This window comes from Plectropomus leopardus, chromosome 6 (genome assembly GCF_008729295.1).
Source record: "Plectropomus leopardus isolate mb chromosome 6, YSFRI_Pleo_2.0, whole genome shotgun sequence".
In the NCBI taxonomy this organism is placed as follows: domain Eukaryota; kingdom Metazoa; phylum Chordata; class Actinopteri; order Perciformes; family Serranidae; genus Plectropomus; species Plectropomus leopardus.
In genome coordinates, this window is record NC_056468.1 from 24,893,102 (window position 1) to 24,906,700 (window position 13,599).

The window sequence follows — 13,599 nt, forward strand, 5'->3', positions numbered from 1 at the left end:
ACACCTGGCTCTGTAGCAACACAAACGCTGTGTCCGCAGATCGAAGCAACAACAGGCCGATGCTGCTCAGTGGTGGGAATGTTTGTTTACAAAAACAGCCACAAATACTGTGTTTATTTCAAATTTCAGTGAGCAACAAAATACTGATGAAATGGATTAATCACTAATTAATCACACAAATCTGAAATATGAGAATATTTGTTGCATTCAAAGCAACTCAACTTTCCTTGAGTATTTCCATTATTCATTTTTGACACTGTCATGGAGTTAATTTATGTATATGTCATAACACTGAGGTCATAATCACCTAAACTGAATACTATTATTAAAGACAGATGTTATAGCAGGCCTGCATTGTACAGTTGTACCTAATGAAGTGGCACTGGGTTCATAATCATCAGCAAAATGCCCCAAAAATATGTTTACCTGCTACAGAACAGTGTTTCCAGTTGCTGTATTTTGCAGGAGGATGTTTTCATCGTGACAGCTGTCGATCTGGGTCCTCTGAAGAAGCTACGAATCCGTCATGACAACAGTCAGCCTCATTCGTCCTGGTACCTGGACCGTGTGGAGATAGTGGACACAAAGGATGATACGACGTAGGTGAAACAAACATACAGTTTGAGTGGGTTTTGTCAATCATGTAATTTCACATAAATAGAGGTATTTCTTTCGTAGGTACTATTTCCCTTGTACCCGCTGGCTGGCGGTGGATGAGGATGACGGACAGATAGCGAGAGAGCTGGTTCCTGTGGATGAGGCTTTCATGAAGAAGGATGATGAGGAGGGGACAGGCGCCACTCTGGGGCTCGAGCAGAAATGTAACACAGTTTTAAAGCAAGCTCTTAGTAGAGAGACGAGATAAAAGGGAGTCAAGTATTTAATCTAAGTGCCGGTGAAACATGCAGGTGTAGACAGAAGCATAAAAGGATTTATGTATTAGCATGAAAGTGAAAGAATCAAAGCACTGACTTGTTGAATTTATCTTACAGCCATGTCTACTACATATACTCTCAAAATTAAAACCGGAGAGAAGAAGTACGCCGGAACTGACGCCAACGTTTTTGCCATCTTGTTTGGTGAAAACGACGACACAGGTACGATAACTAAGGGCCGACAGATTATCGGCCTGGCCAATTCTTGGGCCCAATATATGGCATTTTGGTGATTATCTGTATCGACATTTTATTTTAATGATCAACGATAAAATTAATCAATGAAAAAGTGTGCACATAACAATCAACCAACACCAGGAGTGGTAGTCTGTAATACCTGCAAAGCAAGTGTCAGCATGGGAAGAACTTTTACTTTTTTAAAACCTCAGGGAGCTATATTGTTTTTTCATTCATTTTTAATTTGAATTTCCACTGAACTTTCTAAACAAAAATTGCATGGAACTTGCTGTATATGATGGTGAAATTTTCAGTTTTGTGTTTGAGTTTCTTATATTCCAAATTCTACATTTTGACAGAAGTATTTTTCATTTTTATTGAAAATGCATATCCGTTACAAATATCGTTAATCGGTCTCATGAAGTACTCATAGTTCATAACTGTATCGGCCCTGAAAAACCGATATCAGTCAACTCCTAATGATACCTGGCATTGTTTGTGCTGTATGTTATTGGCTAAATAAAACCAGTCTGAATTTATTCACAGGGATTATCAACCTAAAGGCTTGTAAGAACTATAAGAATAAGTTTGAACAGGGGATGATCAATGAGTTCACTGTGGAGGCGGTGGATTTAGGCGAGCTAGAAAAGCTTCGAATCGGGCACAATAACTCAGGTGAGGAAAGTAAAAGCTCTACAGATTAAAAATAAGTAGAACACTGAATAACCTGACTGTTTTTCGACTATCAGGGGGCTCAGCTGGTTGGTTCTTGGACTGGGTCGAGGTTGACGCTGCCTCACAGGGTCAGAGACTACGCTTCCCATGTGGCCGCTGGTTGGATAAAGGAGAGGATGATGGGGCTATTGTGAGGGATCTGTATCCCGCTGAGTTACAGACTGAACTCTACATGCCGTGTGAGTGAACAGCCGTGTACTCAGATCCATTAGTGAAAGTAGCAGTGCGCTGATTGAGGAACCTTCCTGTGAAAGTGCTTCACGCAAAATTTTACTCTTTAGATAAAAGTGTGGAAGCATTAGCAGAGACGTGCAGAGGTGCTTGTCAGAGCATCGTCTCTTTGATGCAGCCTTTAACAAGTGTGTTAATTTCCTGCCTTTTAAACTTCACCACAACAGCACTAACCAGCTTCTTGACATGCAAGTGAAACAGTCCAAATCATAATGCTGCAGTAGTAGAAACTGTTTTATTCCCACTTTCAACAAACTACGATCGTGCCTCTCAGCTTCCTTTACAGCAGGCCATCGTCATTATCTAACTAACCTTGATAATTCTGAAAAAAATCATAATAATTCCAAAATACCTAATAATAAATTAAAAAAATCAATAAATATAAAGACTAATTTGCATTCTTCTACACTGAGAAATCTGAACTTTGTAAAAGACACAAAAATGGCACCAAAACTGCAACCCCTGATTGCTTATAACATAGCATCTAGAAAATATCTTTTTTTTTTTTTTTGGATCATAACGTATTAAGTGACTACTACATCCATCAAATAAAATGGGGAAGCAAACTGTGTATTTACAATATGTGAAATATTTTTCTCTGAATTATGGTGAAGGGATATTCTAAAATGTAAAAAATGATAAATTCCCAAAGTGTCAATACCAATCAAATGTAAAAGCCCCCAGTATAAGTGCTACAGAGCTCCTGATGTACCCAAAATAGGGTGTTTTTCTCTTGTTCACATTATCTTGTGCACAAGATTTTAACAGTAGGCCTTTGTCACAGGAGATATTTCATCGTGTCATAGTAGGAAAAGCAACGATGTCACTGATTTATAATTGGAAACTTTAAAACCTCTAATTGAGACAATTTTTAAATTTAAGCCGGGGGTCTCGAGTCCTCCCCCCTGTTTTTGTTTCAGAGACTTTGTTTCTTGCATTGCGATCGCTTTTAAAGACTGAAAATACAATGATAAGTACACTAAAACAGCACACATTTCATTTTACTTTTAAAAGACTACAGAATAATTCGACCTTGTGTGACTCTAGCAAAAAAAACTAATATTCATCAGTTTGCATTCCTTCATTCACGCATTCATTTCAATACATCGTGTGACCCCTAAGCTCAACTGGAAAAAATCAACCTGCCAGTTTTTACAAAATGCATGCCCTGTTCTTTTGCTGCTATAACAAGTTAAAATGTCTTTGGTGAAAATCATTTTTTGGGACTTCAGAAGCTCCATAAAGTGCAGAAACTGCACTGAAGTGCTTCACTGCTTGTAGTTTGTGACCTCTCTAACTCTCAACGTTTTGTTAAATTGTTTGTTTATATCATCCGTCTCACTTGTGTCATACAAAACAAAGCTGTCGCCTTTTTCTCTGATTTCTCAGTTGTGCCGTATGAGATCAAAATATACACCAGTGATGTGTTTGGTGCGGGAACAGACGCTGATGTGTTCATCGTCTTGTACGGACGTAAGGGAGTGTGCACACAGCAGAAATCCCTGTGTGTCAACAAGAGAGAGAGACGTCTGTACTTTGAGAGGGGGGCTGAGGACATGTTTATTGTAGAGGTGAGTGTGTTGATTTGGACTTTACATCTTTAAAGCCAGCGTCTGCAGCTCTATAGAAACTGTGTTGTCTTTTTTCACAGCTTGAGGACGTCGGTGATGTTATTGAAAAAATCAGGATAGGACATGACAACAGGGGCACCAACCCGGGATGGCACCTCGACCGAGTGGAGATAAGACGTCAGCTCAGGAAAGGAAAGGTCGTAAAAATCCCCTTGAAATTAAACCTGCGTCGATAAGTGCATCATTAAGAGTTTCCTTGTCTGTGCCCTCATTAAATTATTAACAGATTAATAATGTAACACCTTTTGGCTCACACATCTCTCAGAGTCAGATATACTTTTCTTCAGTGTCAGACAGACACAGACAGGCCCAGTTAAGGGATTTCTTTTTTCTTTTTTTTTTAAATGGTAGGGCTCAGAGACGACCATTTTCCCATGTGAGTGCTGGCTGGCCAAGTCTGAAGATGATGGGGAGACGGTGAGGGAACTGGTCCCTTCGGAAATCATCACAGAAAAACTCCTCAGGGATGGGAAGCTGAAAACGACTGAAGTTGAGGTGGAGGACGCTTTGGAAAGTAGGTTAACCCGGATTTATGTGGTGAATGTAGCTAAGTACATATACTTCAACCCTGTACATAAGTATAAATTTGAGGTACTTGAACTTCACTGAAAGGAACAGTTCAGCCCCATATCAAAATCACATATTTTCCCTCTTACCTGTAGTGCTATTTATCAATCTAGATTGTTTTGGTGTGAATTGCCTAGTGTTAAAGATATCCGCCATAGAGATGTTTGCCCTCTTGAATATCTTGAAACTAGATGGCACTCGGCTTGTGGTACCCAAAGCGCCAAAAAAACTCAACAACAATGTCTCTTTCCAGAAATCATTACCCGGTTACTAATTAGTCTAATAAAAAGCACTAGATGAGAGCAAAAATATGTTTTTTTTATTATTATTATTATGCATTGAGCTATTCTTGTAAGTATTTCCATTTCATGCCACTGTATACTTTTACTCCACTACAGTTCAAAGGGAGATAGCAGCTTTAGACACTAGTGACTTTACAGATTAAGACAACTCAATGAAAACATGAATCAAACTTGTTGGATCTGATGTGGTTTTAGATGTATCTAACAGTAATTAAATCACTTTATTAGCTCCACCCAGGGCAAAAATAAAATAAAATAAAACACTCAAACTGGCTGCTTTCTGCATAAAGGGCATTTTTACTATTGATGCCTGTACTTTTAAGTACACTTTGCTAATAACAGTTAATAATCTGCAGCCCCCCTCAGCTTTATGGAGCTTTATAGTGAGTTTCAGTGCATTGTTTAGCATAATTAATATACTGCATGAACACACATACTGTTTGATTGGATGCTACTTACTTCATATAAGCAGAGAGACTTAAGTGCACAGCAGGAATGTTTAAATTGTCGTCTGCTAAAAAATCTGTGAGTCATAACATCCTTTGTGGCAAAGAAATGCATCTTATTGAGCTGGAACCACCAAAGGCCACCAGAATTCAGTTTGTTTTAACAAATTAGGAGTGAAACTTTACGTCTTGAACAGCGAGATGTGTCCAACTTATTTTTTAGGTTATAACTAAAAAATAAGTTGGACACATCTCTGAAAATATGGGAACCTTTTATGGACCTCTGACCACGACCTAGCCAGCTAGACTTGATCTGATTCTGTATGGAAAGAAGACATAGTTGATCTGTTGCTGTATTTTTATTTTATTTGTTATATTATTTTGTAATTTTATTTAATTTGTTTTTAAATAGTCAACCCATTTATTTTGCTCTCCTTTGTCTAATCATACATCTACCTAATTCATATTTCTTTTTTTTCTTCAATCACAGCTCATGTTTACAACGTGTCTGTGCGGACAGGTGACATGTATGGAGCAGGAACTGATGCCAACGTTTTTCTCACCATCTATGGAGACCTGGGAGACACAGGCGAGCGTAAACTCGCCAAATCTGAAAACAACAAGAACAAGTTTGAGCGAGGACAGGTACGTGAGGAAAAGTGTGACGACTTGTGCCGTGTCACTACTCTGAAAGTAGCTGAAAGTATTAAAATGTGTCTTTGCTTCTTAGGTGGACAAGTTCACCATTGAGGCAGTGGACTTGGGTCAGGTGTTCAAGATTCGTATTCGTCACGACAACTCCATGATAGGGGCCGACTGGTATCTGGACCAGGTGGAGGTGCTGGACAATGAAACAGAGGAGGTGTACATGTTCCTGTGTGAGCGCTGGCTGTCGACGAAAAAAGAGGACAAACGCATAGAGAGGACCTTTTTCGTCAAGGTTTGTTAAACTTGGGTTATTACTTTTTGTTTTTTGTATTTTTCATCATGTTGGCTGCTGCTGCAGTTATATTAGTCATGAGGAAGAAATTTGTAGATTATTTGTCTGTCATGTGTCCTGTTCAGGGGTATGAAGGTGAAAGAAACATTGATCCAAATTCCAAGAAGATGCTTCAAGCCAAACTGGGGCTGGACAGAAACGCCAACAAGAAGAAAAAAAAGAAGAAGGTGGCAGCGACAGAAGAAGGTCCAAGTAAGGCCATAAAACCAATCTCCATGTTTCTCAGGGTGAGGTGTGAGTATGATGAAAACAATGTGCAGATCATTAATTAATGTCCATCATAGATCTAGGACTATTTTTTGACCGCAGGTAACTCATTGGAGTCTCTGCTTTTTACTGGTGATCTAGCAGTGACAACAAAGTACTGTGTCTGGATGGATCAAACAAACGAGATATAAAGTGTTAGTGAGCTTTAGAGTTGCTAGTAGGAGCATTTTGTTTCCGTCAGACAGAGCCAGGCTAGCTGTTTCCCCTTGTTTCCAGTCTTTATGCCAAAATAGTCTAATCTACTGCTGGCTGTTGCTTTGTATTGATTGTACAGACATACAAGCACTTGTAGTATCAATCGTCTTGAAAACAAACTGAATGAGTGTATTAATATTACTGTTTGTGTAACCAGTCTTCTCTTCCACCCAGTCATCCCCTATCACTTCACCTTGTCCACCGGGGTGGAGCGTGACGCCAGCACTACAGCCAGGGTCTACGTCATCATCATCGGCCCCAACGACGTGGAGACGGACCGTCTGTGGCTGGACCTGCCAGAGGGAAAGAAATCCTTCACAGCTGGCACCATGGAGCACTTTGTGTGTTATGGAACTGACGTAGGAGAGATCAAGAGGGTGGAAGTGAGAATCTGGGACTGTCTCTGTTTCTAAATCTGTGAAACTGTCTCCTCTCTGCTGCCTCCTCAGATGTGCTGATGTTAAAAATTTAAATAAAGCCATTTTCTAGCTCAGCAATAATTAATTCTAGCTGTGCCTTCTGGTACCTAGATCAAACAAAATCAAATGATATATCAATTCCCAGTTCTACCTTCCCCCTCTCTCTGTGTCTCCTCTCCCTCCTCTCTCCTCCCTCCGTTTCCTCCTCAGCTTGGCCATAATGGTGTCACACCAGAGAGCTGCTGGTTGGTGGATGAGCTGTCGGTTGCCGTGCCAACCAAAGGTATCAAGTACATCTTTCCATGTAAGTGCTGGCTTGCTAAAGACAGGGGAGATGGTCTGACTGCCAGACTCTTCAATGTGCTGGACTCAAGCACAATCAACATTATCCGCAAAGTGAGTCACAGCACTGAAAATATGAATCCTCAGAAAATGCTCTGTTGATCTTGTACAAAAACAGAATTAGTCTCCTCCTCATCACTGCTATCTGCTTTATATTGTAGGTTATTTATTCGGCAACAGTTGTCACAGGTGACACTCAGTATGCAGGGACTGATACCAACATTTTCCTGACTGTGTACGGAGCCAATGGGAGCACAGAGGAAATGCTACTGCCCAAAAATGAGGACAGGTCAGTCTTCCAATCACTCCTTGATTGTATTGATCACTTTTTTATAAAAGGAAAAGTAGTGTGTTTTAGGAAATACTTGTATTTGCTTTCTTGAAAAAAAAAAAAAAATTAAAGTAGCTTTACTCGCCATTTTCATAATAACAGTGTGTCAGACGAGGATATACTATAATATTTTAATATTCTATATACTATAGACAGAATTTTTAATTTAATTTACACAGCAAATAGCAGTTTGCTCCTTTATTACAGCTCTGAATGCTGCACACAGAACTTTTAAGATCTGCAGTCCAGATGTTATAAAATCCAAAATGATATATGTATGGTTTCCATTTAGGTTTGAAAGGGGCCAAGAAGACACATTCAGTTTGGAGATTGATGACATTGCTCCTCTGAAAAAGATCAGAGTTCGGATCGATGGCTCTGGGAGTCGCCCTGACTGGTTTCTTGACAGGGTAATTCAAATACCACTGGGACGACCATCGTTTGTTAACCCCTTTCATATAAAGTGTGTAGTAGAGAATGATAAAATTCACAGGTCTTTCACAGGTATGTGGAGTGCTACTGCACATGTGAAAAAAAGAGTTATACAAAGGCTTTTGTGGCTCCAGAGAGAGCTGCGCGGAGTCTGTCAAACTGCCTCAAGTGATGTCTCAGACCATTTTAGTTTGGTCTGAGGACTAAACGTTTACCTGCCCTATAAATAAATGTTAAAATACCCCCAAAAATACTTTTAAAAAAGTTGGAAAAAGTTAAAAGCCATTCTATAGCATGTGGGAAAAAATGGTTGAAAAAGTTATTGTTCCAGATGTCAATAAAACTTAAAATAAAATAAAAGTTTAAAAGAATATTCTAATGTAGAATGTCAAAATAATGGTCCAAAAAGTCAACATTTAAAATGGTGAAAAAACTCAGACTATGATATTTTGAAAAATGCCATATACTATAGCATGCAGTAAAAACGTTTTAAAAAAGTAATCGTTCCAGATGCCAATTAAACTTATGGTACAGCATATTTAAGTTTATGCTGTAGAATTTTAGAAAACATGCCAAAAAACCAACATTTAAAGGGAGCTTAGGTCATTCTGTCAGGTATAAATGTTTTCAGAAACAGAGTTAAATGCAAAGTAGGTCAATCTGATAGGTAAAAATGTCTATCAGAATGACCTACTGCCTGTATAAATGGAGTCAAAAGTAGCGTAGGTAATTTTGTCAGACACGAAATTTCTATCCAGATGTAGTATTTCCTGTATAAATGTAGTTAAAGGAGGCATAGGTCATTTTGTCAGGTGGGAAAGTTCATTCTTTCAATTACAAATGTCTATCAGAGTGGACTGCTTCCTGTATAAATCTGGCATAGGTCATCCTGATAGGTGGCACAGGTCATTCTGTCAGATACAGGCAATCAGGTGCTTTTAATATTAAAAATAGAAATGCTTGAAATTGACATTTAATTTAATTTAATTGAAATTTAAATCAGTGTACTCTTAATTTAGTGTCAGTCATGTAAAGTTATAATTCAGTTCAATTTGTCATTTGTCCCAGAGGGCAATTTGTGTTGCAGCGAGTGTAGAAACAACATAAACAATATAATTGAAATTAAATAAATTGCAGTTTTGACATAAAAAGGATTTGTTGTTTTTGCATAAATTAAAATCTATAAAGCAACTTTCCTTATTTTACTGATTACAATCACATCTTGTTAAGCACTATGTAGACCTGAAATACAGGCTCATAGTTAAATTTTATATCATTTACTGCAGTGATAGTCAGAAAAATCGCAATTACATATTTTCCCAAAGTCACTCAGAGTGCTAATGTTGGTCTGTTTCTGTCATTTCTTTTTCTTCTGCTGCAGCTAAACAGTGACATTCACGCAGAAAACGTACAGTATAACTTCAGTGGTCAAAACATGTTACTTCATTGCTCCATAACAGTGTAATTATATGCTTTTAGATTTTGATGCGGAACCTGAACACAGAGGAAGTGTATGTGTTTACTTACGAGAACTGGCTGTCAAAGACAAAAGGGCCGAAGAGGACGAAGGTGTGCGAGCTGGCAGCAGTGGTGGATGATGAGGAAATGGTGGAGAAAACAACGTATATCATCCAAGTCCAGACCAGTGATGTCACAGGTGGGTCACATGAGCTGCTTGTTTAATTTCTGCCACAGATGGAGAAGACGTAGACTTTGTGAGCCTTTTTGAGCATTTTATTATTATTTTGAGCAAATATTTAAAGATATGTTTCCTGATATTTTAGGGGCCGGCACTGATGCCAATGTGTTTTTGATGATTTTTGGAGAGTATGGGGACACTGGGATGCTGCCTCTGAAGGAGAGCACCAACAGGAACAAGTTTGAGCGTAAAATGAAAGATGTGTTCAGGTTTCCCGACATGCTCAGTCTGGGCGAACTGTCCAAGGTCAGAGTGTGGCACGATAACACAGGTAAGGAGAATAGAAACAGCAGGATTAACATGATTTTGATGATTTGTAGCAGTGATTTGGCATTTTGTTTTGTTCTTTCAAGACTTGTTTAATTACAATTTCAGGAAGTTTAAGGATTCTTTCACATGTCTGAGACCATCTCGTCAAACAATACGTTACATGAAGGAAAATCATTGCATTCATAAATTATTTTGTTGCTGCTGTTTCTGTTGAATCTGAGAAAATGTAGTTATATTTTTTTTTACTGTATTTACAACTTTATTCACTTGTTTTTAAATGGAGGTTATTTTTTATTTCTGATTCCAAATGTTAGCACTCATATCAACAAAAAATGCCAGAATCTTCCCTTTTTACATACTTTTTTCTAGCATTAAGAGAATATTTGGAGCTTTTTGGGAAATGCACCTCCTTGCTTTTTTTTTGCCGAGACTTAGATGAGAAGATCAATATCACTTTCATATCTGTATGCTGAATTATTTAGCAAACAGCTTCATATTTTAAACATGAAGCTGGAGCCAGCAGCCGTTTAACTTATCTTAGCTAGCCTGGTGCTCTCCAGCCGGGAAATATTTTGATCCATAACCCCCTGTGATACTGCAACATGTCTTTTTATATTTTAGTTTTTTTATGTGGATTAAACAAATTGCGCAAATTTGAATTGCGAATATAAAATACACCTAAGGGAAACACATCAATTTCGAAAAAAATAGAAAAAAAACGTTTGTACGTCACATGAGGTGGTATTTTAGATGATTAAAAAAAAGACATATTTTGCAAAACTGCAATGGAAGCACTTTTTTTCACTTTTTCCAGTCACAACTTTCTCCTTTGGGGCATGATGCAGCTGGCACTGAGAGAGGTGTTATTGCATCGCAAAACTTTTCAAAAGTGGAGCGGATCATCCAGAAGTTTTAGATCCACAATTACTCTGTGAAATTGTGGACTATCACTTCCCAGAAAGCCCTCATACTCGACCGCTCCTACATATAAGGGGCTTGCCTTTTCATTATTGCTCGCATAAGATGCCTACCTCGCCTTCAGTTAGAAAAAATGGCGGCTAGTGCGGTGGCTGCAACAGGAATAAACCTGCCAATGTTTTGAATATCCATCGCCAAGCTTCTTAGAGAGTTAACACGAGAGGAGAAGTCGCATAACATCACTCAATGGAAACGCAGTCATCTTGCAATTGTGTTTTATTGACATTTTGAAAATATTGCTTAACTTTGGCGCAAATCTGTAATGGAAACCCGCTTTGTATGATAGGCTAACCAGCCGCTGGCTTTTTTGCTTCATATTTACCATCACCATCACCATTTATCTTCTCATCCAACTCTCTGCAAGAGAGTGAGCGAAGGTATTTCACAAAAATGTAAAAAGCAAACAAACAAACTAAAAAAACAATTGTTTGCTAATTTAGTATCGGCTATTGCATGCAGAATCACAGTTAATAGTAGTGATGGGCGAAAATAAGTTCTTTTTTTTTAACAACTCTTTTTAGTGTGTGGTTTGTACCTGGTCAGTCAATCGGACTTCCAAATGCTCATGAATGTATGACTTTTCCCACTCGAACAAGAGGCGATTCAGTCGGACTCATGTCCAGACAGCCCGGCAGCTACATTCAGTGAACGAGACTGAACAAAACATACTCTCAGTGGGATGCCTGCCTCTCCTCAGGAAGAATGACAAATTTATACAGTCAAATCACACTTCTGCAACATCTTATAAAGCTTATAAAGCCTACCAATGTACAAGAGGGAACCTGAATCCCTGCATTCAAAATGAATGCTTCATCTTTATGTCAACATATAACTGATGTCTGGTAATGCAGTTGGTAAGAAATGTATGGAGTGGGCAGCACTAGCTGTTGAATATGCATGTACTATGATAGACTGTCATGGACAATCTGAAACCATATTTTAAAAGCATACTGCACATTTTGAAGATTGAAGATTCTATATAAATATAAAATATAAAAACTCAAAGGAACAGATACTATGAAAAGTGTCATTCCTCCCATCACTAATTCATAGATGCAAATGCACAGAGGGATGTAGAGCATATTTTTTTATCTTTACATTGTAAAAAAAAAAAAAAAAAGAAAAAAAGAAAAAGAAAAAAACTTATCATCTTTAAGTACTAAAAGGATGAAACTATAATGGACTTTGTTGCTCTTGCTCTGAACAGGCCCAGCTCCTGGTTGGCACCTGGAGTACATTGACGTAAAAGACGAGGCCATGGACCAGACCTTCAGGTTCCCCTGCGACCGCTGGCTGGCTAAAAATGAAGACGACAAGCAGACAATGAGGGAGCTGGCCTGTGCCAACAACGACTCTGTAGACCTCAGTGACAAAACCAGTTAGTAGTAAAAATGGAAGTCTGTGGGCATAATTACAAGCTATCTAATTGTCGCAAATGACTTGCCGTTAATTACAACCATTTGCCAGATGTGAAATGGTCATAGTGCTACAATCCCTGTCTGTGCATTGCCTACAGAATATGAAATTGCCACAGCAACCGCTAACACAGACGATGCCTCCACCTCGGAAAATGTCTGGATTGTGTTGGAAGGGAGGAAAGCTCGTTCCAAGGAGTTTGTTCTGGAGAATAAGAAAAAGAAGTTCTTATGGTAGGTCTTCAAAGAGAGTCTAGGTGCCTCGGCTCACGGTAAAACCCTATTATGTGGCCTTACATAATCTCCTCTCTTTCACATGTTTTGTTTTTCTACCCTCTTTTATCTTGTAGCTTCACTTTCTGTTCTCCGAGTCTCTGCTCTCAGGAGAGCTAATCCCATGAGACGCACACAAGAGAAACTCTCTGGCAAACCGGCGAATTTAACTGTTCCGTGTTCAGAATCAAACCTTGTACAAACTCTGCATGTAACTTTTGTTTGCCCTCTCTCAGCGGTGCCACCGACACGTTTGAGTTCTCGTCCAAGCACGTGGGGGAGATCGCCGGTATCTGCATTGGCCACATAACGAAAGACGGGAAGAAGGTGAAGGCTGAGGCCTTCTGGCACGTTATGGAGGTGGTGGTGACAGAAAAAGAGCTGGGAAACAAGTGAGTTAAATCTCACCCATCCTGCATTATTTTATATAAAATCTTACGCTGATGTGTATTTAAACTTTCCATCCTGTTTAGGTATTACTTCCACTGTGATGCACAAATCCCCCTGGCAGCCAAAAAGGACCAGTTCCTGACATTTGAGTGCTTCAAGTCCGTCGAGAGTTTCGCCAGCAAAGTCCGCAACCTGGTGCCCGTCAAGTATGAAATCATTGTCATCACCGGGGATGTGAAAGGAGCTGGCACAGACGCCAACGTTTTCATCACCATCTATGGCGTCAACGGTGACTCGGGCAAGCGTCATCTGCGGCAGAAGTTCCGCAACCTTTTCGAGCGAGGGCGAACGGACCGCTTTGTGCTGGAGATGCTGGACCTCGGGGAGCTGCTGAGGGTCAAAGTGGAGCACGACAACAGCAACTCCAACTGTGGGTGGTTTTTGGAGTGCGTGGAGGTGACCAACACAGCTAACTCAGTGACGACCATCTTCCAGTGTGGAAAGTGGCTGGACACTCATAAGGCCGACGGGCAGATTCAGCGAGTGCTCTACCCCAGATATTAG

The 13,599-nt window shown here is 39.4% G+C and overlaps 1 protein-coding gene across 1 annotated transcript in view; it reads left to right on the forward strand.

Annotated features, from left to right (window-relative positions):
• loxhd1b (lipoxygenase homology PLAT domains 1b) overlaps positions 1-13,599 on the forward strand; it is a 28,470-nt gene extending 14,871 nt beyond the window's left edge. Inside the window, exons 23-43 of the mRNA XM_042488945.1 lie at positions 466-599; positions 679-821; positions 993-1,097; positions 1,659-1,787; positions 1,862-2,026; positions 3,468-3,649; positions 3,730-3,846; positions 4,061-4,223; positions 5,515-5,669; positions 5,755-5,964; positions 6,090-6,216; positions 6,661-6,869; positions 7,116-7,301; positions 7,409-7,536; positions 7,871-7,988; positions 9,490-9,667; positions 9,795-9,980; positions 12,165-12,335; positions 12,474-12,606; positions 12,882-13,037; positions 13,119-13,599. Of these exons, the coding sequence (XP_042344879.1) occupies positions 466-599; positions 679-821; positions 993-1,097; positions 1,659-1,787; positions 1,862-2,026; positions 3,468-3,649; positions 3,730-3,846; positions 4,061-4,223; positions 5,515-5,669; positions 5,755-5,964; positions 6,090-6,216; positions 6,661-6,869; positions 7,116-7,301; positions 7,409-7,536; positions 7,871-7,988; positions 9,490-9,667; positions 9,795-9,980; positions 12,165-12,335; positions 12,474-12,606; positions 12,882-13,037; positions 13,119-13,599 (3,576 nt within the window). The remainder of the gene's footprint in view (positions 1-465; positions 600-678; positions 822-992; positions 1,098-1,658; positions 1,788-1,861; positions 2,027-3,467; positions 3,650-3,729; positions 3,847-4,060; positions 4,224-5,514; positions 5,670-5,754; positions 5,965-6,089; positions 6,217-6,660; positions 6,870-7,115; positions 7,302-7,408; positions 7,537-7,870; positions 7,989-9,489; positions 9,668-9,794; positions 9,981-12,164; positions 12,336-12,473; positions 12,607-12,881; positions 13,038-13,118) is intronic.